Below are 24561 nucleotides of genomic sequence, written 5' to 3' on the forward strand. Positions count from 1 at the left end.
CGCAGCGCGACTGACTTGGCCCTCCGCGCTACCAAAGTCGCCACTCAGGCTGTGGGAAGAGCCATGGCTAGCCTGGTTGTTCTGGAGAGACATCTGTGGCTGAACTTGACGGAGATCAAAAAAAACTTTTCGCCCCCGAAAGTTCTGCGTGTTTCAGTCCCCCGGGCGCTGAGCACACCCTCGCTGTAACCACCCCAGTTTCGCGGCGTTCTCTACACAACTGTCCCAGATGATTGCATGCAGGATCTCTGAGAAGAGGTGCGTTCTTTATTACTAAAAGACGCGATAGAGACGGTCCCGGCGGATCAAAGCGAATCAGGCTTTTACAGTCGTTTTTTCTCGTTCCAAAGAAAGACGGGGGCCTCAGACCGATATTGGATTTATGCGTTTTGAATCACGCTCTTGTCAAACGGCCATACAAAATGCGACCGGGCGATTGGTTCATATCAGTGGATCTGAAAGACGCTGACTTTCACATTCCGATAGCACCTCGTCACAGGCCGTTTCTAAGATTCGCATTATACAGAACAGCATACCAATACAAAGTTCTGTCAATTATCTCTGGCACCACGCACGCTTACCAAATGTGCGGATGTGGCGCTCGCCCCTCTCAGACAGAGCGGCATCCGAATATTGATTTACCTCGGTGACTGGCTTATTCTAGCCCAGTCAGAGAGGGAAATTATCACCCACAAGACCATTGTACTCCAGCATTTGGAGAATTTAGGGTTCAAAATCAACCTCCAGAAGAGTTTGCTCACCCATTGTACCGGGTGTAGCCAATACGGGTGCAGACATTCTCTCTCGCAACTCTCCGCCGCCGGGAGAATGGAAGCTGCATCCTCAGACGGTCGAAAAAATATGGACCATCTTTGGCCGAGCAGAGATCGATCTGTTTGCATCTGACGAGAAAGCGCATTGCCTGATCTTCTTCTCGAGACACCACAATGCCTTGTCGGAAACATGGCCGGCGTGTCTTCTATATGCTTTTCCTCTAATGGCTCTGTTACCACAGTTCCTTCAGAGGATAAGAGAGACAAAATGCGCGATAATTCTGATCGCCCCGTTTTGGCAAAATCAACCGTGGCTCCCCGACCTATGGCAGCTGAAAACATCAGCACCGCTGAGGAAAGACCTCCTATCTCAGGCGTGAGGGACGATATGGCATCCGCAGCCGGAGCTATGGAATCTACACATTTGGTCTCTGAACGGCAACCATCACGCCTTTCAGGACGAGTGTTAAATACTCTATTGGAAGCTAGGGCTCCATCTACCAGGCACCTTTACGCTCAAAAGTGGTCTATTTTTTCTGACTGGTGCACGATGAAAAACTTAAACCCAAACACCTGTGAAGTGGAGCATATTCTCTCCTTTCTACAGGACATGTTGGACAGCGGTCGCGAGCCCTCGACGCTTAAAGTATATGTGGTGGCGATAACGGCGAATCATGCCCTTATCGCCAGTCACACCGTGGGAAAACATGATCTCATCATTAAATTCCTCAGAGGCGCTCGCAGACTAAACCCACCGCGACCTAACACGGTCCCGTCTAGGGATTTGTCCACGGTTCTGAAAGCGCTGCGCGGTCCCCCTTTCGAGCCCCTTGAGCAGGCTGACCTGCGCACTCTTTCGTTAAAAACCGCATGAAAGCATTGTTGACTCTGATGAGGACTACACTCCGGAGACAATACCGCTACTGCATTGACGACTCAAGGAAAAGCCACGTGATATTTACTCTCGTTTGATTTCTTTTCTTATTCAATTTTTTTGACTTGTTTGCCTTCGCTACTGTGCGTAGGTACTGTGAGTTATGAATGCTCTTTATCTGCCTTAGTTTTGCTCTTCCTAGATTTCGTGCCTCGTGCACTTTCAAATCAATCGGGTGTGCGCATGTGTGGGCAGATCCTGTAGCACCAGGGGTGGTGCCATGGTCGCGAGAGAGATTGATAGTCAATCATTTGTTTCGTCCCGAATGGAAATAATTAGCTGTGTTTAAAACAGTCGTGAGAGGTCTACAGACACTCAAGTTTTATACTCTCTTTTTCAGCATACTTACATTTTACTTATGTATTGGTACATAAAGACAGTTTAAACAAAGTTTTTTAGACAATTCCTGCCTATCCTGCCTTTAAACTGTGGATAATTACCATGAATTATCTCTTGTTAAAGCTTGTATATTTTAACCATGAACAATGCAGAAAAAAAGATGAAACAGCTTCCGCTGCGCATACAGTGTGAATGTTAACATATGTGGTGGAAACAATTTGCTCTGTGTTAGCGTCCAGTCGGCTTACCTGCATCAATGTACCTAAATATTTTTGACAGTTGCACAACATAACAATCAGTTGTAAAATATGTCTGAAATAAATATGCTTTAAAGTTTTTGGGGGGCTGTGCCGGGTTGCATGAAAATCATTAAGTGAGGGTTTCCCTGAGGGAGAAAAAATCCCTGAGGTAAGGGATTTATTTAAGAGCGTTGCAACAAAGGTCTTAACTGTCACCCTTACCTAAGTGTTTATACTAAGTATTTTACGGTAGTCTCTGCCAAAACACGCAGCGGAGAAGCTGTTTCTATAGTTATAAAATCTCACCACGTAAACAAATCAATGCACGCAGCTCAACAGATTGTGGATTTGTGTACAATAAAACATCGCAAATAACAGACTGTAAAGTGCCGCATGTATAAAACCTGAAAGTAATTCAAACTTGAGCACTTTAGAATGACGGACGATCAAACCGCTATTCTCCTAATAAATGCACATCACTTTTCTCTATGGGATTATTTTGATAATTGGAATTGTGCGTTGGTACTTTATTTTCTTAAATAACCATAAAATCAGCCATCATCTATGACTGTTATAGTCCCTTAAGTTTTTAAGGGAAAATGGGACTTAAGGACTTTGTAGCAACGCATAGCAGAACTTAAGGTAATACTTTAGCACTTAAGGGTTTTTCTTGCAACACATTTCTTATTGAGGGCACCCTTAACCTTATATTTAAGGGATTTCTTAGCTTTAGGACTTTCATGCAACTGGGCACGGCTGGTGCACAAGATAAGCATGTGTTTTGTGTTAGTATATTCTTAAATTTTCAAAGAAAATACCATGCAGTATTAACATTAGTCTGTAAAATGCCATACATGAAAGGAAATTGGCTACTTACTGTTGTCTATGGCCCACATGTTGTTCATTCCTACAGTGGCCTGTCTCCAGCGGAAACGTGTGCTTTCTGTGAGGGCAGCATTTGGCAGGGGAACTGTGATCCTTGTCCAACTAGAGGCATCAAAAGAGTCAAACTTAATATCGGTCCACTCACTAAATCATGTCAGACTAACAGCGGGTTGCACATTTAAAAAACAGGAAAATGCACAGTAACTGACCCGCTGTAGTTCTCTGATGAGTAGACACTGCTGTGTGGGAAATGTGACCCAGCACACAGATCAGGAAGACACTCAGTATGGAGGAGTGACCAAGAGCGACCATGATTGGTTGAGAACTCAAGGTTGATGCTATAAACAAACATGATGTTAACATATGCAGAAGAAAAACAAAAAATATATACATTCTAGGGGTGGAACGGTACACAGAAGTCACGGTTCGGTTCGTACCTCGGTAGACGTCACGGTTTGGTTTTTGGTACAATGGAGGGAAAAGCAAAACAAAATTGCAGAAGGCAAATTTTTTTTAGTACTTAAGATAATCTTAAAAACATAGGTGTCCTTATCGGTGTTATTGTGAGATGTCATGAATATGAACTGAAATGCATTTAACATACTAACTCGTATAAAAAAATGTATAAACTTGTACTCATCTTTCATACAAAGATGGATTCCAAATGTATTACAAGTTACCTAAATACATTATTAAATTACATTTTAGCACATTTATTTCATATTAATGTACTAATTTTAAGAACAAAAAAATGTAGGCTTGTAGGATGCATTAATAGGTGTGTTCGACTTTATGAGGCGCTGCAAGAAACCACAAGTGGATGACGTCAGAGTAACGCGAGAGCGATTTGAAATCAGCCTCCTCCGCAAGATTTCTCGCGGTACTCTGACGATGATGGCGCTGCGTAAAGTTGAGCACACTTAAAAAACTGAAAGCAGCTGAACTCGACAGAACTGCCCTGCGTATGCATGCGCTTCATTCATTAATTGTATATTAGCATGACAATTTATCTCCTACTTCTCAGCGTGAGAAATATAAGGTGTGGCGTGTGAGCGTGTGAACTGACTGAAATGTGTGTGTCTCATGGTGAATGAATGTGTGAGACTTGAGAGCCCTGATTAGATGTACTTCCACTCAGTGCCGCTGCTAGCCATTTTGGTGCCCTAAGCATAATTCCTTTATAATGCCCCCCACCCCGACCCTAAGAAAAAAAAACGTTTGTTTTTGCCAGTTTATTTTTTATTGCCAAACACATAACTTAATAGCAGAATGTAAAATCTTCACAACTTTAGCCAAGACACACACTACACATTTGAAAGTGCAAACTTTTATAGAATAGCAAAACAGAAAAATTACCAAACTTAAATTATCAAAATAATCCAGACATGTTTTTCCCAAGTACAATGTCACTTTAAATAAATTACATTAAATAAACATCAATAAGTAAACAAGAATACTCATTCTTAAATAAAACAAAGATTCAGAGAACTAAGTGTCACAGTAATGTTTGCTTCATATCATGACGTTTTATATTTATATATATTTAAGAGTGATGAATTGTAACATGTGCACTGACTGCTAACGTTAACTTTTACTGAGAAAGTATTAACCACCGTCACGTCAAAATAATCCACAAAATAACTGCTCAATATCTAAAGACGAAAGTAAAAGCTGCGCCAGTTATTTGTAAAATGCATATGCATAGGTAATGTTTTACAGTAATGTTTCTCAATTTAGCTTGCACTGAAGTTATAAATTATAACAACATAGTTTGCTAAACATTAATATCAGCACAGCAAGTTCGAGGCGCATTTCCCTTATTTAGAAGTGAATGATTAAACATGATGGATTTACCTGCAAGTAATGCACGGGCATCATCCCGCAGTTTCTTTTTTTTCCGATCCTGACTCCTGCTGTCTTTTCGGGGACATTTCCAAAAGTCGCCTTCTGACTGGCCGTTTCTATATCCGAAAGCTGCAGCCTGCGCGAGGTCGCATATGCAGGCTGCATACGTCATCATGCTTTATTTCAGTTAACTGAACATTACATTAGCAAGTCATAAGCATATTACAACAATTTACGATTAACTAAGAATAATAGTTAACTTTATAATTGTTAATATTACGAAATAAGAAAGTTTTGATGACGTATGCAGCCTATAAATGCGACCTCTGGAGGCTGCAGCCTTCGGATTGAAAAACGGCCTCTGTCAAACTTCGTCAGGCGCCCGCGCGATCAACCGGCACGGACAATCAAAGGCTGGGGGGCAAACTTTCTAGACTAGAGCCATTAAATTTTCTAGTTCCCCCTTTTTTGTAACATATATATGGATAAAAAGGGCCTAATAATATTTTTATAGGCTAATGAAATAATTTCAGCATTAAAATTTTTTTTCATTAGGCTATTATTTTTGGTGCCCTCTCAGCACGTGGTGCCCTACGCACAGCGCGTGATGCGCGTTATGGGAGCGGCGGGGCTGCTTCCACTCACATAACTTACCCAACAACTGCTGAAAACGCCGACACCCAGTCCTCGTCTTTTCCACCACTCTCTCGCCTGTACTACTGTTAATTGCTGGAAAACCAACGTTTTCCAAACTTGCGATCTTAAACAGGCCGGCGGATCCTCATCACCACTTGCCATGTCGCTGCTATCTCTGACTCACTCACTAGACCGTCAACCTGACAAAAAACTGCAGAGTGCCAGAGAATGTTGACGGGCTCTGATAAAGCGCATACATAAGCGAAGCTCGGCTGCATCGGCCCCAATCAGAGCTTCAGAGCTAAAGCCGGGCTACAGATTAGCTGTCCTAAAGAACCCGCGTACCTGACAGTAGTTCCGCATTACATTAATTATTTTGCACGCAAGTTTTTTTTCATCCGTGTATTTTCTGTTTAAATTCATGCACCGAACCGTGACCTCTGTACTGATTTGGTTCGATACGAATGCATGTACCGTTCCACCCCTATTTTTTTTCTCCATTCACTGCTTGTGCTTAAAATAAAATCAGGTATAATCAGGAGAAATGATGCATTTATTCATAAAATAAGACAGCCTCCCTTCAAATTACATACACATGCACTCTGCATTATTTTCTGTTCTCGTGTTAACATTGTGCACCTGTTGGCTGGCTGATATGCACCACATCCTAGGTTGACTGAAAACTGCACCAAGTGTGTGTTTGCACCAGGAAGCACAGGTAGCAGCTGAAGGAAGTCCAAAGCCCAAACATTACGCTTAGCACCACTGTGGCTCTTCTGTTCGAAACAAAACTGAGTAGCTGGAGTCTGTAGCTCTATGGGCAAGCCGACTGATACAACTGTAGGAGTCTGAAACAGAGATTTTTAAGATGGAAACTTACATGGATGGATGCAGATGGAAACATTGACAAAAGCAGACAATGAAGGATGGAGCCACATGAGCTTAGGGCAGTCCAGTTAGTGTAAAAAACTTTAAAATCCCAAACTGTATGTAGACCAAGAATGATCTGTACCCTGTAGGCTGAGTATGGAAGTATGTCCAAAAGCACATGATCTTTTCTGCCCTCTGACCGGCCAAACAGTACAACATTATTCTTGTTGGATTCTCCAGGGTCGCACCCTCCACCACCTGTGAAGCAAACACAATTACAAAGACATTACTGTGTCAAGCCTGGTATCATTTGGCAAGTGATGATTTGAAACAAGAGTTTTCAAACTGATGGTGAAAAACAGTTTAGTGCAAATTATGAGTTGCAGTGATAATGGTTTTAATATCTTACCATAAGGTATTTTGGTATGCAATTAATCTTAGATTTCATCAATACAATGACAAGGAAAATAAAAACTACGCTCTACTGACACTTTGTTTTTTCCCATATTTACATTTCAAAAAGTTTTTTTTTTTAAATATACAGTATTACACCTGTCTATGTGGGTCTTGGAATGAAAAGAACTGATACTCAAACACTGCTTACAAAGAAACTTTCATGTGCCTAATCAGGTTTATTCTCACACTAATTTTAAGTCCAGCCAATCTGTGTAAAATTATACCGTTGGCCTTCACAACCACCCTCAGCTACTTTACGTTAAACAACAAGATCAGCACACTTATTCGCATACTTAGTGATATCACCAAAGAAATCAGACAGAGAAACTCCAAGACTCCAAGAGTTTACAAACATCAGCAACGACAAGACTTGACTTAACACGCACCAGATCATTTATGAAAAACTGATTGAATCAAAGTTTATCGCCATTGTGGTGCTTTAGAGTGACTCACCTCTGGACATGATTAAATGCCTCCTGGAGCAAATGCTTCAGAGCATTCTAAGAAGTCACACCAGGACATCAGGTCAAAATAACCCGGTTGAGAAATCAAATCCAATAGTGTGTCCAATTTTCGACCATACAACACCAATGATGGACTTAAAGGACAAGTTCAGTAGTTTACACTTAAAGCCCTGTTTTCAGATTGTTTATGATGAAATAGAATGGTTTTGACTGAAATTTGGACATATGATGCCGGCCCGAGAATCCTCGGGTGTTTCCTGCACCACCTCCCACCTCCACAATGGCTGCACAGGTGCACAGGAACAATCCTTCCCAAAATGCATTAAACTTTCATTTACAAAGATGTAAAACTCATCGAGTGGACAGGGGTGTTCACTGATATGCTCACACAAAAATCGCTGCAAAAGACACATTCCAACAGGCTTTATCATAGTTCCACTGCCCTGCATCTTTTTTTGTTTTGAGTTTAGTGTGTGCGTTGCCTCTCGCTGTGCGCATCATCCGCTGAGCACCTAAAGAGTGATTTCCCTAAAGAGTGATACGTGAGAGATCTGTGTCTTTTTAAAGACAGACATTCGCTCGTATATTCGGAGATCAGCGTCCTTTTCAGGATAGCTTTTCATCCGTGCGATCTTGGATGCGAGAAGTATAAGGGCTCCAGTGACGGTCACGAGCGCTGTCTTCGTGCTTGGGCATCGAGCACTCCGAGGCTGCGTTCGGGGAGAGTTTTTGGTTCTCTCTGTGAGAGCATAACCCTTCTTGGATTGCGGAGACGACTGTCGTTTCTACGGGAACGATGTCCGCGCCTTTGCAGTGCTGACGCCGCCATGATGCGGCTGTCAAGCGCTCGCAGGACGCTCTTCGCATCACTACGCTGAGTAGGACGGAGGATGCGTCCTTCACCTACCGGCCTTCTCATCCTCAGCTGGTTGAGGCTCCGGTGGAGACTGCAGAGTAGTTTTCTACGATTTCTGCCGAATCTATTGGACCTCCTTCTGGTCCCGTCACTTCTGCAGCATCAGAGTTTAGGATTTACGAGGGAGGCCGCGACCGTGCGATGTTCACCACAGTGGTTCAAGATCGCCACCTTTGGCTTTGTCGGACTTACATGACGGATGCAGATGAGAAAAACTTCCTGAATGCTCCTGTCCCACAGACCGGCCTCTTCGGCGAGCCCGGGGAGTCGCACAGCTCTGCTGCGCAAACTGAGGCGATCTCCTAGGTCGTGCCCCGGCGGAAGAGAGCTGCCCTTGGTCCACCAACGCCAGGGGGAACCGGTCGTCAGCAGCTCGCCCCACCCGCTTAGCCGCTTCCCGTGAAAATCGGGTGTTTAAGTGGCCAGAGACGGGCGACACGGAGTGGCAGAGGATCACTCTTCAGGAGACGGTGATTCGCTCCTTCCCCCGGTAGAGGGTCGGGTGGAAAATCCTTGGTTTGTATTTGTTCCACCGGCTGTCCAGCCGGTACCCACTTAACCGCACATAAGAGTGCATTCCTCTTCCCTCTCCAGGTCTCTGGAGGATCGAGAGAGCCGTGAGCGGGCACACACCAGCTCACCCTACCTCTCCTCTATCGCCAGCGGGTGTTTTCCGGAGTCTGCGCTCTCCGCGCAGGAGACCAGACGACCGTCACCCTCAGCGGGCTCAGGTCGGTGTCACACACACACATACTGTAGATGTTTATGCTGTCACAGCAGATGCACCGGCAGTCCTACCTGTCTCGCTTTGCTGCCCCACTGCGGGACTTCGGTAATGTTGTTAATTCTCCTTGTACGGTCCCTGGATGCTTCGCTTCAGTTCCCAGCCCGTCTCGTTGGGTTTTACGCACTATCCGCCTCGGATACGAAATACAATTACTGGCACTCCCCCAAATTCTCGGGCATTCGTTTCACTATAGTGAAAGCGTCCGATGCACATGTACTGCGTGCAAAAGTCGATGTCCTGCTGGCGAAGGACGTTTCGAGCTGGTCCCTCTTACCGATATGATGATAGGGTTTTTCCAGCCTTTATCTCATAGTACCCAAAATACGCGGCGGGTTACGACCGATTTATTTACGCACTGGCTCTACAAATGTGATCCTTTAGGATGATACGCCGAGGCTCGTATTTCAATATTCAGATCGGTTTGCAGCCTTAGACCTGTAGACGTGTACTTCATGTGTCCATCTCCCCTCGCCTTAGACCGTTTTTCGCTCTGCGTTCATGGGGTGGGCATATTAATACTAAGTACACCATTCGAGCTGTCTCTCTCTCCCCGTGTCTCCATGAAAGTGCTAGTCACGGCATTTAAATATTCGAGAGAGAGAGCGTTGTTCGCATTCTGCTTATATTTACGTCAACTTATAATAGCTCGTTCTTGGCAGACGTGCGCGAACACAGAGATTTAATGCTTCAGCATCTCACTCGTTTAAGTCATCAGGTCAATTGGGAAAAGAGCAACTTTGCCCCGTGCAGAGGATCCTTTTCTCAGTATGGAAATAGACTCGATCGACTAATTGGCGTGTTTTATAAGAGCGCGCAACCAGTCAGTTCTGACTTGCCTCGGTTTAATTCGAGGTAAGTACGCGGTCCCTATGAAACAATTTCAGAAGCTCCTGGACATATGGCAGCAGCTGTGGCTGTGACACCGCTCGAGCTGCTTCATATGAGACCGCTTCAGCATCGGTTTTACGATCAAGTCTCGAGGAGAGCGTGGCGCACCGGCATACACCGTGTAACCTGCGTGTCATTTCTATTTTACCCCGTGGTCAGACCCAGGATTTCTGATAGCAAGATATGCCCCTGAGGGGTCTCCTGGCATTCTGTAGCACATGCGATGCCCCCAGCACGGGATGAGCAGCCACGTATGACGGGCTTGCAGTCTCAGGGGTGTGCATAGCACCCCAACTGCCGCGAGCGGTGCGCTGTATATCTGAGACTTGTACGCTCCGCTATGGAGATGTGAGGGAAGGATGTATTAGCCGGCACCGACAACATTGCGACTGTTGCGTTATTTACCGTTAAGGTGGTTTTTGCGCTCTCGCCACCTGTCGCATCTCGCTCGTCATCTCCTCCTTTGAGTCAGAAGCATCTGAGGTCCCTTCGTGCCATTTACATCCCAGGTTCGCTCAATACAGCGGCAGACGCGCTTTCCTGAGCTGCGCGCCCCGGCGAATGGCGACTCCACCCCCAGACGGTCCAGCTAATTTGGAAGAAGTTCGGTCGTGCGCAGAGATCTATTTGCGTCGCCGGACGATACCCACTGTCGCCTGTTTTATTCACTAACCGAGGGCAGCCTCGGCGTGGATGCGTTGGCACACAGCTGGCCGCGGGGGACGCGCAAATACGCATTCCCTCCAGTGAGCTTAATTGCACAGACACTGTGCAAAGTCAGGCAGGACGAGGAGAGCCTTTTATTAGCGCACCGTACTGGACGACCAAGAATTGGTTTTCAGAGTTAATGCTCCTCGCGACAGCCCTTCCCTGGCGAATTCCCCTGAGGAAGGACTTTCTTTCTCAAGGAAGGGGCACATTATGGCACCCGCGCCCCGACCTGTGGGATTTCCATGTATGGTCGTTGAGCGCGCAAGGTTTAGGTGATTTATCGCAAGCGATATCTAACACCATCGACGCGGTACGAGCACCGTCCACAAGACGGGCTTACGCGCTTAAATGAAACCTTTTTCGTCACCTGATGCTCTTCGCAACGCGAGGACCTCAGAGAATGCTTAACATTGTGCTTTTATATCTTCAACATAGGTTAGATGGTAGGCTGTCACCCTCCACCATTAAAGTTGATATCGCCGCTATTTCTGCTCATCACTCACTTATTAACGGCAAATCAGTTGGCCATCATGATTGGTTATTAGATTTTAAGAGGCGCTCGCAGGCTAAACCCCTCGCGCCCTCCCTCTATTCCTCCTGGGACCTGTCCATGGTGCTGAAACCCCTACAGATCCCCCATTCGAGCCTTTGCAGTCTGCGAGTCTGAAGTTTTTGTTAATGAAAACTCTGACCCTGCTAGCATTGGCCTCCGTGAAGAGAGTAAGGGATTTATATGCATTCTCTGTTGACGATTCGTGCCTTCAGTTTGGTCCTGATGTCTCAAGCGTAACACTCAGACCCAGACCAGGCTACATGCCCAAAGTTCCCACCACTCCCTTGAGAGATCAGGTGGTGAGCTTGCAAGCGCTGCCCCCAGAGGAGGCAGACCCAACCATGGCTTTATTATGTCCCGTACGAGCTTTACGCCGCTACGTAGATCGCACACAAAGCCTCAAGACTTCAGATCAGCTCTTTGTTTGTTACGGTGGTCAGCAGAGAGGGAAAGCTGTCACTAAGCAGAGGATGTCTCATTGGATAGTTGATACTATCACCCTTGCTTATAATCTGCAGGGCATTCCTTGTATATTTAATTTGAGAGCTCACTCTACTAGAAGTGTTGCCTCATTTGGGCACTCGCTCGTGGTTCCTCGCTAACAGACATCTGCAGAGCTGCTGGTTGGGCGACACCTAACACGTTCATTAGGTTTTACAGTGTTCGTGTCGAGCCTGTCTCCTCTCGTGTTCTTTCCTCGTTAAGGGAAGCACAGAGAACAGGCTGGCAGGTCGGCTTGCAGCCTCCGACTGCTGCTTCAAACTGAGCTCAGTATGGAAGGCCATCAAGGCAAAAATGCGTAATCATTTGATTTGTCTTCCTCCGCTGCCTTGGCAGCCTGATGTTGCGGAGCATCCGCTGCCAGCCTCTCACTAGCTGCATCCTCGCGAACCTGTGTTTGGCTCGGGCATCCACATTGCGTCCCACCGGGTTCCTTTGTGAGTATTTTTCCGTGGGGTTAATCCTACTAGCCCACGTTTCCCTCAGCAGAGCACTGCTTTGCTTACACAGCCACGGCTGTCATTTATACCTCAACTACGGTTGACTTTCGCCCACCAATAGCCCTTAACGGGGCGTTCCTATACCGCTCAGATAGGGCGCTTCCCAGTCGCCGGCACTACTGTGGGGTTAAAGGAACATCTAGTGCCCGGCCTTCTGCCTTAAAACCTAATTCTCCTTATCCTTAAGTGGAACCGGAGGGCTTTACGCAGACACTGGAAGAGGTCAGCCCTCAGTGGCGTTTTGGTAGGGATTCCCAATTCGTCGGTCACGATGTGACGTCGTAGTGACCGACTGAAAGGGAACATCTCGTTTACGTATGACAACTAGGAGGACCAATAGTCATGATGATCCACCCGGAAATAGAAAATCCTCTGCAATACCTTTAATTGTTTTATGTTTTTAGTTAGTTAAAACAGTCAAACATACATTCAAGTTCAATTCAAGTTCATTTTTTGTATTATTCCACTAGGGGAAATTAGATTGCAGCCAGGTATCAAAAACCCCACACTTTTAATAAGACAACAATTAATAAGTGATAAACCATATTACACCAAAAGAGGACAAGGAGCGGTACATTAATAAAATACAGTACGAGATCACTGCATAGAGAGACCAAAAGAAGCGACAGTCCAGAAGTCTGATTTGTACAAAGAACCAACAGAATTAAAAAAGCATGTCATCAATTCATCATTTCACCAAACTCAGTATTGTTAATAGCAGTACATATAAAAGATGGTAAAGTTTCATCCTATAGATGGGAACTCTTTACCTTCTACCTGAGGGAAGAAGCACAAACTCCCCATATAGGGGATGATCAACAAAGTCCAACAGAGGATTAGTGAGCACAAAAAGCTCTATCAGACGTGCCGACCCTAATTACCATGTGGCATGCCACTTTACAGAGTGTGCTCATTCAGCCCCTTCTCTCCATTTTCAGGTAATTGAGCAGATAAAATTACCTAGAGGGGGCAACATTAATAAAGTGCTATGCCAAAGGGAATTGTACTGGATTCATACTTTGGATGCCTTACATCCCAAAGCTTTAAATGTGGATTTCGACACGAGTGTCATGCTATAGACACTAGGGGTGGCACGGTTCATGAAAAAAATCTGAACCGTTCGGTTCGCTTGTCTTGGTTCGGAGCGCGTGTGCGTCGCAAGGTTCAACGGTTCATGGCATGCGCAATGTAACCTAATGCCCTGTATGTGACCTCAGATAGCGTGTTTCCCTTTCGCGTAAAAGAAGAGGTGACTGGTGTGGAGGGTAAGTACTGCAGGTTATGTTACGTGTAGAAATGGCAAGTGGGAGAGAAAAGGAAGTCTGCCCGGAGTTGGTGGATGCACCAGCGTCGTATGATGACAGCGGAATAAAACAATAGTACTGCAGTCTATGGGTTGAATGTGTTCGAACAGCCACAGGAGACTGCCTTCTCTCCGACCATTTACCTAATCTAAGGTAGTGAACACACAAACAGTGCTATTTTTAGCCTTTCATTGATAAAACAAAAGCGGCTGATTTCCGCGTAGTTTCATTTTGCTAGCGTGTGAAAGTTGCGCGATCTTATTTCATAAATTGCCCCTCAAAGTAATCAGGACAGAAGTGGTCAAAAGTGAACAAAAGAGACGGACTAAATATTACAGGTGTAAACGTTATGTTTCTATCTCGTCTATATACTCTCTGCAGTATTTAAGCAGCCTCTCAGTGATAAATCTAAGAGCTACACTGAAGTTGGCATTTTGATAAATGCAAGTTATCTTTGTGTGCTTAAAAGGCACATAAGTTAATGTAGATGGCAATACACATTCTCTTTTTTTGCCAAATAAATGAAAAGCATGTTGAAATCGTTTATGTCTTCCCTCTTGCTGTATCAAAATCTCACCTGGCTTTCCTCAGGGATGGTCCCAATAATGTGGTTAAAGTCAAATTCAGTTTGTGCATGATTACATGATATAACTTTTTTAATACTGTATCCTAAATCAGTGGTTCTCAAACTTTTTTCACGTGCGCCCCCCCTTGTGTACGGTGCGTTCTTTTGCGGCCCCCCCAAAGAAAATTTATGACAAGAAACTGTTCTAAAATTTAACATTTTAATTTAGCAAAACATTAAATTATACAAAGTAGTGCTGTTGGTTAGTAGCCTTATTTTTATAGGTTTAATCACAGAGAATTCATGATAAATGAATGTATTTTATAAAATGTCATAAAACTGGGGCCCCCCTGGCACCATCTCGCGACTGCGCTGCAGTCGACCCCAGAGGATTAACATTTACTGAAGTAGCTAAATCAAGCACTGCTTTAACCTTTTACTACTATATTGTTGAGATAAACTGTGCAGGATTTGTAAATAAGGCCTGCCAGCACTGTGTTCATCAGCCCTCTGAAAAGTGACTGGGGAATTGCAAAGACTGAAAGGTAGAACACGGAACTGGTACAGCCCACTGTGTAAAAGCAGTTTTATTTATCGAAGATTCCTTTAGCCCTTGGTAGTCCATACAAAATCTAGGTTCCCCAGACAGTTTTGGAACAATGACAACTGGAGCGGCCCACATGCTGGTTTAATTATGCATTCCTTTAGCATTATGTCAATTTGCAGACAAGGCACGATATGATGGATAAGTTCGGTCTGTCCTGTAATAATTTTGTGCTCAACCAACAATGTCTGGTAAAGATGCCCATCAAACAAATCATGGAATGATTTCAGTAACTCAGCAAGCTAAGTTTTCCCCCTCCTCCAATGTAGCCACGTCAATTTTGGCATACAATCTAGATCTCTCCAGATAGACAAGTCTCTGTCATGTCACCAAGAACAACTTTTCTGGAAGGAACTTAAGTCACGACAGAGGCTCTAATCACAAACACATTCCAAGAAGAGAGTTAAAAGGTTATGAATGACTGTAAAGCGATGGTAAAAACATAGGGAAAAAAGACCAAACTGTAACCAAACTAACACTGATGGACAACACATTGCTCCATCAGCAAGTAGTAAAGGAGGTGGTGGCCAAGGTGTTATTCTGAAATTTTCGCCAGAGACATTTTGTGAAACAGCGGTATCCAGTGTAGCTTTAAGTACTTGGACATGAAAATTGAACTGAACATGAAAAAGGGGAGGATGAAATGTCTTCAACGTGGCCAAGACCTGGCTGAGAGATTTAAGACGAGTCAAGTAAGTGAGGCTCAATTATGATTTCAATAAAGGACGTTTCAGATAGCTACTTCTCCCCTGAAATCAGATTTGAGCCTCACTTACTTGACTCGTCTCAAATCTCTCAGCATGCTCTGGCTCATGTTGAAAACATTTCATCCTCATCTTTTTTTGTGTCTAACTGAAGCACCCGGGTCTACAACCCCTGCCTAAGGTGCACTAATTAGTTGCTCTGAACTCTCAATCTTGACAGGCAGTTCTACTTGTCCATCAAGTTTACCAACTGGAACAACATTCTGAGTCAGTCTACAGGTCAACCAGTTATGAGAAGTAAACCCCAGAGGTAAACACTTAAGACAGTGAACCACTTTTGTTGCGTGAACAGTCTGCGGGAACTGATCTAAGACAGCACGAAGTTCATGTGCATGCAAGAGAAGGTCCATCATCGAATTATTGTGGTGCCAAAGAGAGCCATATTTCTCCACAGCGTGCTTACATGCGAACTTGATATGCTCAAACTGAGGAGGCAGAGTTGTTTTTTACAATTAATTCAACATGTGAACAACAAATGTAGACAGCAGTTCATCTGGCCTTTGTAGCCGCTGTAGGATGCCCCTCATGATACCCCCCTGATTATCAGAAGGTAGAATAAACTTCTTGAAACGATTGCAAAACTGTGTCCATGTAACAACAAGGGAGCACTAAATATTAAAAACTTCTTTGACTACTTTTCAAGCAACATTTGGTAATCAGTAAGGTCTAGTGAAGTCCTATGACAACAGACAGGAGCCAGTCATCAGGATTAACCTTGCCTTCACCATCAAATATTAGATGTTAAAGATGCAACTAATGAAGAACAAAAGACAGCACTCTGGAGGTAGCTGATAAATTAGCCAAGGCTGGCTGAGCCATCAATGGAGTAGCTACACATGAGACATTAGCAACACCTGATCTTAATTTGGACACCTGACCCGGTCTTGAACATATGGCATTGAAGCAACTATGGGTGACTTATGTTGAGGCGATCCAGAACAACAGAGCAAGAGAAAAAAAATGTGACAACTTCGATACATCCAAAATGTTCAGGCACCACTTTGAAACGGAAACCTGTCATCAGATTTATTAAAGCTGTTTCTTTTTGTAAGAAGCCAAACTCATCAGCAACATGCAGACTGAATGAAAGAAAAGACATCCAACCCTGGTCACAAACGAAAAGATGAAAAATAAAAAAAACAGAAAGCAAACAGGTTGGTTATCTCGTCTTTCACTATGTGTAATAGTTGTTTAAACAGATGCTTTAATACTTTTAAGAACACTGCATTGTAGTGGAGCTAAAGTTTAAAGGCGGAGTGGACAATGTTTAAAAGCAATGTTGACATTTGAAATCACCTAAACATACACACCCCTACCCCAATAGAATCTGGACCTTTCTTTTGATAGACCTGCCCCAAACATACGCAACCCCGGCAAGGGTGTCTGTTAGTAGACACGCCCCTTACTGCTGATTGGCTACAACTGTGTTTTGGTAGTCGGCCCGGCTCCCTTTTCCAAAGCGTTTTTCAAACATTGTGCACTCCACCTTTAAGGTTAAAATAATTGTAACTAGGGATGGGCATTCTATTAAGTTTTCTTTGTCGATCGTCGGGAGAATTAACGATCGACTATCGATTAATCATTAATATTTTTATAATAAAATTTGTTATTTAACTTTTATAATTAAAAAATGCAATGAATACAAATATACAGCGTGTTTTTCCTTGATGAGACCTTTATTACAAGATCAACTTGTGGCAGACAGTTAAATGTTTCAAACATATATGTGCATGCATGTGCGGTGCTCTAAAGCAGCGGAACCTGCAGCTGCGAGCCAGCGTTCTTAAACAGAGACCTCATTAGTTCCAAAATAAAAAAAAACAGATTCATGTTTAACATTAAATTAAACAAAAAACATAATACTTAGATCTGAAAGGTTTTGTCAAAATGTAACTCAAAATTATTCAACCCAGAAGAAAGTGCAAGATATTAGCCTTCCTAACATTAGGCTATAACAAATTAGGCTACTTAAAGCCTCGTGAAAAATAACTAACTTTAGTAATTCGCATAAAACTTCTGCACCAGTCTACTGATTTTTTTGAGAAATAAAAGCATGTTTTGGGGTCAGACGCAACCGCAACCCATGGTGACCATCAGTCCAGCCGCCGCCGAAAACAGCCGCTCCGTGGAGACTGACCGGGATGCACAGGTACCTCGCCCTAACTTGGCTTATTCCGCATACAGAGTATGTGTGAAACAGCGTGCGTTTTGTGAGCCCCATTCACCATTGTTTAATTATACTAACATAGTCTTTTAGTTTTTATTTGTTGTAAAACAGCAGTAAACACACATTTATGGTCTCCAACTCCACAATATACCATAACCATGGTATTTGTAGTAAAATTGCGGAAATACAAATCGTTTTTAATCTGCAAAAAAAAAACATTTTTACAATGATAAAATCATGGCTAATTTTCCTAAGGTTGTAATTACAAAATTATATATGTTTGAAAGACGGAGATGCGCACCTGTCAATCTATTACATAACAGAGCAAGGCCAGAGACAAACGTGCTCATAAACGGGAGTAATATGGAATAATGTGTGCATCTTTGAATAACTGTAAGTATACATTTCTTTTAAATATATTTTGTCATATAAAGTTTTGAGACATGGCCTAATAATGCTTTTTTCACTTTTATTGCTCATTTAGACTTATTGTGCGGGTAACAGCGTTTTTGACGCATTTACCTCAGATATTATTTTAGCAATATTGCTTTTTTTAGATAATAATAATACAATTTATATTTCAATCCTGTTTCATTGTCTGCTTATTCATTTCATTATGCTGTTATGTTAATGTGAGGATATTTATTTGCCATATGAAACGTGCCGTTATATGAATACTTTTGTATAATATTCAAATATATGCAGAATAATATGTGCATTTTTGAATAACTGTAGGAATACAGTTGCTTATTTTTGTCAAAGTTTTGAGAAATAATAATATTGTGAGGATTTATTTCCATATGAGACGCTTTTTGCCGTTGAATACTCTCGTTTATTATTTGGAAATCATATACATACACACACCCGTCGCTATGGGCGGGCCTTAGGGGGCCGGGCCCGCCCTCAAGGACGCTTGTGCCCCCCCAGTATTTAAAAAAATACTGTCATTTTAAATTATTAATGTTGCTAATTTTGTGTTGCATTAATGTTGTATTCTTTATAATTAAAACATTAAAAATATAAAAAACAATGGTGTGATTTTGTTTGATTGATGAGAATCTAGCTACACTGCAACAGCCTATCACGAGGCTACGTACGACACGTACGTGACGTAGCCTACGTCAGTGTATCCGCTCAACAGTTACCGCACTTTTTTTAAACTGGATGAGTTTTCGCTTAGCTATACCGCTTTAAGATGGATATTATCCGCAAATGGTTAAAAGCCCAACAACAAGTCTCCAAAAGACGCGCAGCAGTCAGACAGAAAGAAACTCCGGTGGCCTTGCAACCAATTTGGCGAGCTGCTCCATTGGTTTTACTTTGTTATCTGACGACGACGCCAACGTAACCGCTAAAATGTACATTTATAATTGACTGACATGTTTGTATCAACGAAAATGAACCTTCCGACAACCACACAATGTCGCAAGCGCTCTTGGCAAACAGATGAGAGGTTTGAAAAGGACATTGACGCACACAGGCGAGAGAGTTCGGGTCTTCTCGGGTCCGTTCAGAAAAAACACATTCATTTTTAAATTACCCGAGACCCGATGCCGCTATTGTTGTACCCGACCCGTGTCCGAGGCACATGTGAAACTTTTAGACCCGATCGGGTCTCGGGTCGGACCTCGGGTTTTCGGATCTAAGTGGACCCGTGAAGACCTCTACCGTGGAGCCCGACCCCGGGCCTAACAGACTACTACATTCAGAAGATATGGACTTGTTCACTGCGGTGATTCAGCTTGCTAATAGTAGGCTAATAATAAGTGTGCCCTCCCATGCATTTCATATGCCCCCCTTAAGACTGAGGTCTGGCGACGGGTCTGTACATACATAGTAGGAAATATATAATGTGGAAGGGCAGACTTGCAAAGTTACTCTGCTTATTTTTATGTGGAGATAAATAAAGCATTGCAAAACTGCTGATCTGATCCATTCAGATCCTGACCACCAGGCTTGAGATTTTAAACATCCTTAATCCACACTTACTAGTCTGTCAAATAATATCTAAAATATATTGTTTTGTGAAAAAAAAATGATGCTTTGTTCTATTGTTTATGCAGAAAAGTGTTCACAGAAAGTGTCAATCACATGAACGTGTTATATGCAGAATAAGCGGTCAGCAGCGCACTGCTACGGGTGCTTGACGGATTCGCGCACACATACACAAACGCACTTTTTTGTGAAACAGGAGTTAGATTAAAAAAAATGCATTTGATAAATTGATAACAAATTAACGTGATCGACGAAATTCTTAACAATCAATTATCGACCGTCGATTAATTATGCCCATCCCTAATTGTAACATCTAGTAGTGACTTTCAATGATGTATTGTAAATCTAACGATATGTGCACCCAAAAGGCTCTGATTCGCTTTATTTATCTACACTTTAATAAGTGTTCCTATCAGTTTACATGGAATTCCTCTTCCAATAAAGTTAAAACAACTTTAAAAAGTCTGATAAACAGTTAAAGAGCAGCATAGGCATTCAAATTCACATATTAACAATGTTTCTGGACAAGATAGATTTACCCATTGTAAAGTGGAATCGCAGGTTGCCGTAGAGGGTTGTGTTCAGATATGGAGTACACACCTTCCTCTGGCCATCTTTGAGAAATACAAGTGCTGAACCTGATTCAATCTCTCCACACTGAGTTCCATACACTGCACCTTCCATGTCCCATCTAGAGGAAAGAATTCAAGTTTAAACAAATTCAGAAATGTCTAATACAATATTTGAATGGCATTGTATTTTACATAATAAAGACATGTTTCTGTATTATCATCCTTATTACTTTTTTAAATGTGGGCTTAGGGCAAGAGTTAGTAAATACTGCTTCAACGTTTGCAACATGTCTCCTGATCCACCTCTGAAAGTTGCTAAATATTGGTCTGGAGAGTAACCATTTAAGCTGTTTTGCAAAAGATGTATGACCAACAATTTACCTTATAAGTTTTAATTAATTTTATTCACAGGATAGTTCTCAGATGAGTTATCTAGTCAATTAAGAAAAAAACATTTGCCTAAAAATGTGTTCCTGATGAATTTTATGTTAATCTGCAATAGCGCACTTACCCAATTTAAGAAAAAACTGAAGCCAAAACGTTATTTACTAATTTTAAACTCTGTGTATGTGTGATAATCATTCTGAAACTGATCTCTAACCAAATTTATTCACAAAATTGCAATTATTTCAGCCTTTTGATTATAAAGAAAAATACCCACATTTCAGAGTTCATAAGCAGAGAAAATAATATAGACAGGATGAAACCCTTTTTTCCCCATTTTGATTGTTTGTTTGAAAGCAGACAGTCTGTTCTTTCATTTGATATATTTGTATGTTTATATATTTTTAGAAGAAAATCCTGGAAGGCATTTTGTGAAACTTTTGTGAAAATCACAAAAAACGCTGGCAGGCAACTTTTCAAAAAATGGCTGGCGAGGAATAAGTTAATGTTCAGTCCTACAGTAAGAAACTCAATTGGTGACATGAAATGAGAGGTTTACATCGATCACACTTACCCACTGAGTGGACCCTCAAAGTCCTCCTCCCAATAACTGCGCCCCTCCTCTCTGTGCAGGTCCAAATCACACGTAGAAGCAAAACTATGTTCAAATCCCTCTCCGCCATGAAAGTACAAGGAGTTTCCCTCTGACTGACAGGCATGCTGTTGAATGTATATTGAAAAGAAGTGGTTACAGTAAAGATGTGTCTAACTGTCAGGTTTTTGTCTTTGTTTTTTTGTCTTTTATGTTTTTGTTCTCGTGTAGCCATGTTCATCTTTTGTTTCCCTGTCCCCCAATGTTTCTTGTTCTGATTTGTTGCTTGTCTGTATATATTGCGCTCATGTTCCCATCAGTTTGGTGAGATCATGCCATGCCATGCTTTTGTTTTAGTTCATTTTTGGATTTAAGCAACCAGGTCAATTTGAATGATTTAGCACTCATGCCCAATTTTTCGTTTTGGACTGAATCATTCCAGATCTCATTTAAAGGGGACATTTCACAGGACTTTTTCAGATGTAAAATAAATCTTTGGTGTCCCTAGAGTACATATGTGACGTTTTATCCCAAAATACCATATAGATAATTTATTGTAGCATGTCAAAATAGGCACTTTATGGGTGTGAGCAAAAATACACAGTTTCTGTGTGTATCCCTTTAAATCCAAATGAGCTGGTGCCCGCACCTCGTTTTCCAGAGGTGGGCGGAGTCTCAAATCCTTGCGTGCTACAGTGCAGACAGTATCAGACTGCCATAACAAAGCAAGAGATTCTCACAGAACAAGTTAGTAGCGATGTTGTTCACCTTTTGAACCAGTTTACAAAGTCAATCATCTTTCTATGCATACGAAATACGTGTTTATCAGCAGATGGGGGAGCATTGTGGGATAAAAATAAAGACTTTAAGGTCTCATGCTGCCTTCACATGCTAGTGCTGTGCTTTAAACAGGCACAATGATTTTCAACATTTTACAATAAAATACACTTCCACAAACACTCAGGAGTTTACTTTTTGACGGAACCACACTAGCACATTTTCACATGCTTGCAGAGAGAGGCTTACCAAAACAAACTTACAGGGTCCCTATTCTAATGATATCACCATGTATTACATGCAGTCGTTTAAGACGATGGTCTCTGTTCTCTCTGGTAGTTCTGCATGTGTTGCTAAGGACTTGAGGGGTTGTTAATAGACCTTTTAAAGCTGTGGTTAGCACATGTGCTCGTTGACATTCATCATGTGCTTTGACCTTGTCATGTCATGGAGAATTTTATTTGAGCAATAAATTTTAATATGCTATTGATCCTGCTACCTTTACTGTAGCCCCTGGGAAGAAGAGCCAGTTGGCTGTGTCCAGAGGGTCGAAGTTATCCTCCAGCAGACGGGGTCGGTGGGCTGCGTTCACCACGACAATGTTATCCAGACCCCAGCAAGACTCGTAACCATCGAGTCCTACAGGTGACTCCTGACTCCAGCGCAGATGCATGGCCTCCCCTTTACACACTGGAAGCAATGGTAAAAGATGGACCACTGTGCTGCTGTTAGTAGGAGCTCTGTGATCAAGCAAGAGATTTGATGTCAGGTTAAGGTAAATGTGATTTAACATTAAGGATGTGATGTTGAAAAAGTATAAACAAACCTGATCTTCTCCAAGATGTTCCAGTTATCAGAGTTGTTCTGACCACAGGAGACAATTATATTAGGGTCTGAGTAACTGAACCGGCAAGAACCAGATCCTGGATGACAAAAAACAAGTTTACAGAAAAAATATATACACCTGTATCTTCTAACACTCCAAACATTGAACATCAACCCTTTCATAATAAACCCATGGCTAGATAAAGAAGTAGTCATACTTACCCAAAGCAAACTGCAGCATTGAAGCTGTGCTTGTGTTGAGAGCCACTGTAGTCTAAAAGGGTGAAAAATGACAACATCCTTAATAAAATCATGAACTTCTTATTTGACACATATACACACACACACATTCTGGTTTCCATGTTTTGTGGGGACATTCAATAGGTGTAATGTTATTTTATACCATTCAAACTGTATATTCTATTCTATTCCCTTCCCCAAACCCTAATCCCAACCATTTTCAAGAAACATCATTCTGTTTGATTTATAGACTTGTTTCCTCATGGGGACCTCAAAATTTCCTATCTTTGTGGGGACAATAAATACCAGGTACTCTTATGGATCTTATGAAAAACTTTCCATTATTTTACTCAAAGTCAACGAAAATGTATCAGTTTTTATAATTAATCATTGAAAATCGAATTATGGATTTTGATAGGAATAACCTAAAGATGGTATGTGAACGTTTGTAACAGAAAATATTGGTATTCATCTTGTCACTTTCTTGGTATAAAAACACATTATTAGTAAAGATTTTGGAACCAAACTCTTCATATACAAATAGCTGAGATTGTGTATGACCACTGGTGTTCACAAACCTGCTTTTGTTTGAACCACTTTTTTTTTGAAAAATGTTCAACTCATTAATTCCATTTTCAGTTCAGTTGGCAGGCTTTTCCAAAACAGTGTACCTTAAACTAAACATGTGGATTGTGCATTTAGTTTCTCTCTTTGATACTGTGCAATTCTGATTAGTTGCACCTTATGTAATGATCCCCTTACTACTCTGTTTTGATATTAATTGGCATATAATGTCTGGAGCAAGCTAATTTACATATTTAAAAACCAATTTAATATAAGACTAATTAATACATTTTCATAACTAAGCAAACTCTGATTGTGTTTAATATTACAATAATGTCATCTATTTGGTTTCTTGTCCAGTCATAGAGATCGAACAGGTATAATATTCAGTTGAGAAACCTGACTCCAGACAGTCACACAATAGGGCTTTTCACATTGCGCTTAACCCTGGGTTATCTCCTTCTAAACCCTGCTTTTAAGGTTAGGTTAATCCAGGAAATCTGTTGCTACCTCCATAAGTTTTGTCACAATCACTAACACTCCTGTAATCGTCTGGGCCAAATACATACAGAACTCCCTCCGGCAACCATCCATGGGCCTAACCCCGTTCCAGTGCATACTTGGCTACCAAGCTCCCATGTTAGCCTGGACCGCTAAACCCTCTGATGTTCCTTCCGTCAACATCAGCGTCACTTGTTCCAGGAGTGCAAGGGAGTCTGGGACTTAGCACAATCAACACCCCCAAAGAGTCATTTGCCATCAACAGCTTCATGTAGATGCACAGAGACCCCAACCTGCTCACAGAGTTTAATGCCTCTCACCCACAGTGCCCTGCTCCAAGATACCAAGCTCGTCCACCCCGGCATCAAAGTCCTCGGACTTCTGGAGTAAGCTGTGAAGAGGGGGGTTGG

General features: G+C 42.3%; 1 protein-coding gene across 1 annotated transcript in view; it reads right to left on the reverse strand.

The window, feature by feature from the left end:
- reln (reelin) overlaps nucleotides 1–24561 on the reverse strand; it is a 376800-nt gene that overhangs the window by 154657 nt on the left and 197582 nt on the right. Inside the window, 9 exon segments of the mRNA XM_055173428.2 lie at nucleotides 3163–3272; nucleotides 3380–3508; nucleotides 6291–6499; nucleotides 6664–6779; nucleotides 20236–20387; nucleotides 21227–21372; nucleotides 22521–22761; nucleotides 22848–22944; nucleotides 23069–23120. Coding sequence (XP_055029403.2) covers nucleotides 3163–3272; nucleotides 3380–3508; nucleotides 6291–6499; nucleotides 6664–6779; nucleotides 20236–20387; nucleotides 21227–21372; nucleotides 22521–22761; nucleotides 22848–22944; nucleotides 23069–23120 — 1252 coding nt within the window.

The sequence above is a fragment of the Misgurnus anguillicaudatus genome, chromosome 15 (genome assembly GCF_027580225.2).
Source record: "Misgurnus anguillicaudatus chromosome 15, ASM2758022v2, whole genome shotgun sequence".
NCBI lineage: Eukaryota > Metazoa > Chordata > Actinopteri > Cypriniformes > Cobitidae > Misgurnus > Misgurnus anguillicaudatus.